Source organism: Corvus brachyrhynchos, unplaced genomic scaffold (genome assembly GCF_000691975.1).
Source record: "Corvus brachyrhynchos isolate BGI_N302 unplaced genomic scaffold, ASM69197v1 scaffold545, whole genome shotgun sequence".
NCBI lineage: Eukaryota > Metazoa > Chordata > Aves > Passeriformes > Corvidae > Corvus > Corvus brachyrhynchos.
The window spans coordinates 163,576-165,725 of NW_008238116.1; the positions used below are offsets into that span (position 1 = coordinate 163,576).

At 55.7% G+C, this 2,150-nt stretch overlaps 2 protein-coding genes across 2 annotated transcripts in view; both read left to right on the plus strand.

The window, feature by feature from the left end:
- The window catches only part of LOC103614982 (protocadherin gamma-A9-like), a 107,870-nt gene that overhangs the window by 83,076 nt on the left and 22,644 nt on the right, over nucleotides 1–2,150 (plus strand). The gene's annotated exons all lie outside the window — the stretch shown is intronic.
- Nucleotides 1–2,150, plus strand: part of LOC103614987 (protocadherin Fat 4-like) — a 15,993-nt gene that overhangs the window by 12,900 nt on the left and 943 nt on the right. Inside the window, exon 5 of the mRNA XM_017733395.1 lies at nucleotides 3–2,132. Coding sequence (XP_017588884.1) covers nucleotides 3–2,132 — 2,130 coding nt within the window. The remainder of the gene's footprint in view (nucleotides 1–2; nucleotides 2,133–2,150) is intronic.

The following is a 2,150-nucleotide window of genomic DNA, read 5'->3' on the forward strand; positions in this document are numbered from 1 at the left end:
AGCCCTCTCCTGCCTGCCGGCTCCCAGCTGCGCCCAGCTCCACTACTCCGTGCCCGAGGATCGCGAGCCGGGCTTCTCTGTGGGCGACCTGGCCAAGGACTTAGGGGTGGAGGTGCGGAGCCTGGCTGCTCGCAACCTGCGCCTGGTGAGCGAGGGTGGGCAGCGGCACTTCCAGGTGGACCTGGCAGCAGGTGTGCTGCTCCTGGACAGCAGGCTGGACCGGGAGGCACTGTGTGGACAGAGCCCCACGTGCTCTCTGCACCTCCAGCTCGTCATGGAGAATCCCCTCCAGCTCCACCGTGTTGAGGTGGACGTCCTCGACGTGAACGACAACGCGCCCCAGTTCCCCAAGCCGGAGGTGGTGCTGGAGATCACTGAGGTAGCCAACCCTGGGACTCGGCTGCCCTTGGAGGTAGCAGAAGACCCGGATATGGGCTCCAACTCCATCTCCACCTACGAGCTCAGCCCCAGCAAGCATTTTGCCCTGAGCATCAACGTGAGAGGAGATGGTGTTAAAATGCCCGAGATCGTGCTTGAAAAAGCACTGGATAGAGAGAAAGTGCCTGTTCATCATCTAACACTGACAGCCCTGGATGGAGGGAATCCTGTGAAATCTGGCACTGCCAAGGTTACCATCCATGTCCTGGATGCAAATGACAACCCTCCTGTCTGTGACCCACCCATATCCAAGGTACTTCTGGAGGAGAATGTGCCAGTGGGCACTCTGGTCACCAAGCTGAATGTCACCGACTTGGATGAAGGTCCCAACGGGGATGTGGAATATTCTTTCAAAACTAGCAATAATGCACCTGGTAAATTCACCAAGCTGTTCTCCTTAGATGCTCGGACAGGGGAGATCAGAACCAAAGCCCCGCTGGATTATGAGGAATCCAGTGCTTACGAGATTGCGGTTCGAGCCAGGGACAAGGGATCTCCAGCCATGGAAGGCCACTGTCACCTGCGAGTGGAATTAATTGATATCAATGATAATAGCCCAGAGATTGTGCTGACCTCTGTCTCCAGCCCAGTGCAGGAGGATGCAGCCCCAGGCACTGTGATCGCCCTCATTGGCGTGAAGGACAGCGATTCTGGTGACAATGGGCAGGTCCGTCTACAGATAGCAAAAGAGCTCCCATTTAAACTAGTGTCGTCTTTCAAAGAGCATTTCTCTCTGGTCACCAGTGGTCCCCTTGATCGGGAGAAGGCCAGTGGATACAACATCACGGTGAGGGCTGTGGATTCAGGGTCCCCCCAGAGGGCCACACAAAAAACCTTTTATCTCCGCATTGCTGACGTGAATGATAACGCACCGAATTTCTCCAGCCCTTTTGATACAGCTCACGTTCAGGAAAACTCCCTTCCTGGAACTTCTGTCTTTTCAGTGTCAGCATCAGATCCTGATGAGGGTAGCAATGCCAAGCTGTCTTACTCCATCCTGGACAACGGGATGCAGGATGTACCCATCTCAACCTACTTCCGAATAGACCAGGACAATGGCACCATCTACACCGTGCGAGCTCTGGATTACGAGCAGGACAAGGTGTTCCAGGTGCCCGTGGAGGTGAAGGATGCTGGGTCTCCTGCTCTGAGTAGCACTGCTGTGGTCCATGTGTTTGTCCTGGACGAGAATGACAATGCTCCCAACATTGTCTACCCGTCTGTCCCCAAGGGCTCTGCCTTCCACCAAGCCATCCCGGCCTTGGCAGAGCCTGGCTATCTGGTTACCAAAATTGTAGCAGTTGATGCTGACAGTGGCCATAATGCCTGGCTGTCCTACCAGCTGCAGGAGTCTGCTGAGGCTTTGCCTTTCCAAGTGGAACGCCGCTCTGGAGAGATAAGGGTTGCACAGGCTCTCAGGGAGTCAGAAGATTCCCACAGGCTGGTGGTCGAAGTGAGGGACAATGGCACCCCGTCCCTCTCGGCCTCTGTGGTAATAGTCATTTCTCCAGAGGAAAACAGCGTGCAGGACTTCTCCAAGTCCTTGGACCTCCCCCAGTCTTCTCCCGAGGATACCAACCTAACTCTTTACCTCATCATCTCCTTGGTGTCCATCTCCCTCGTGTCCTGCGTGATGTTTGGGCTGGTGGCTGCCCGGTGTCTCAAAGCTGGCAGTGCCAGCTGGACCTTCACGGGTTGCTGCCGAGGGACTG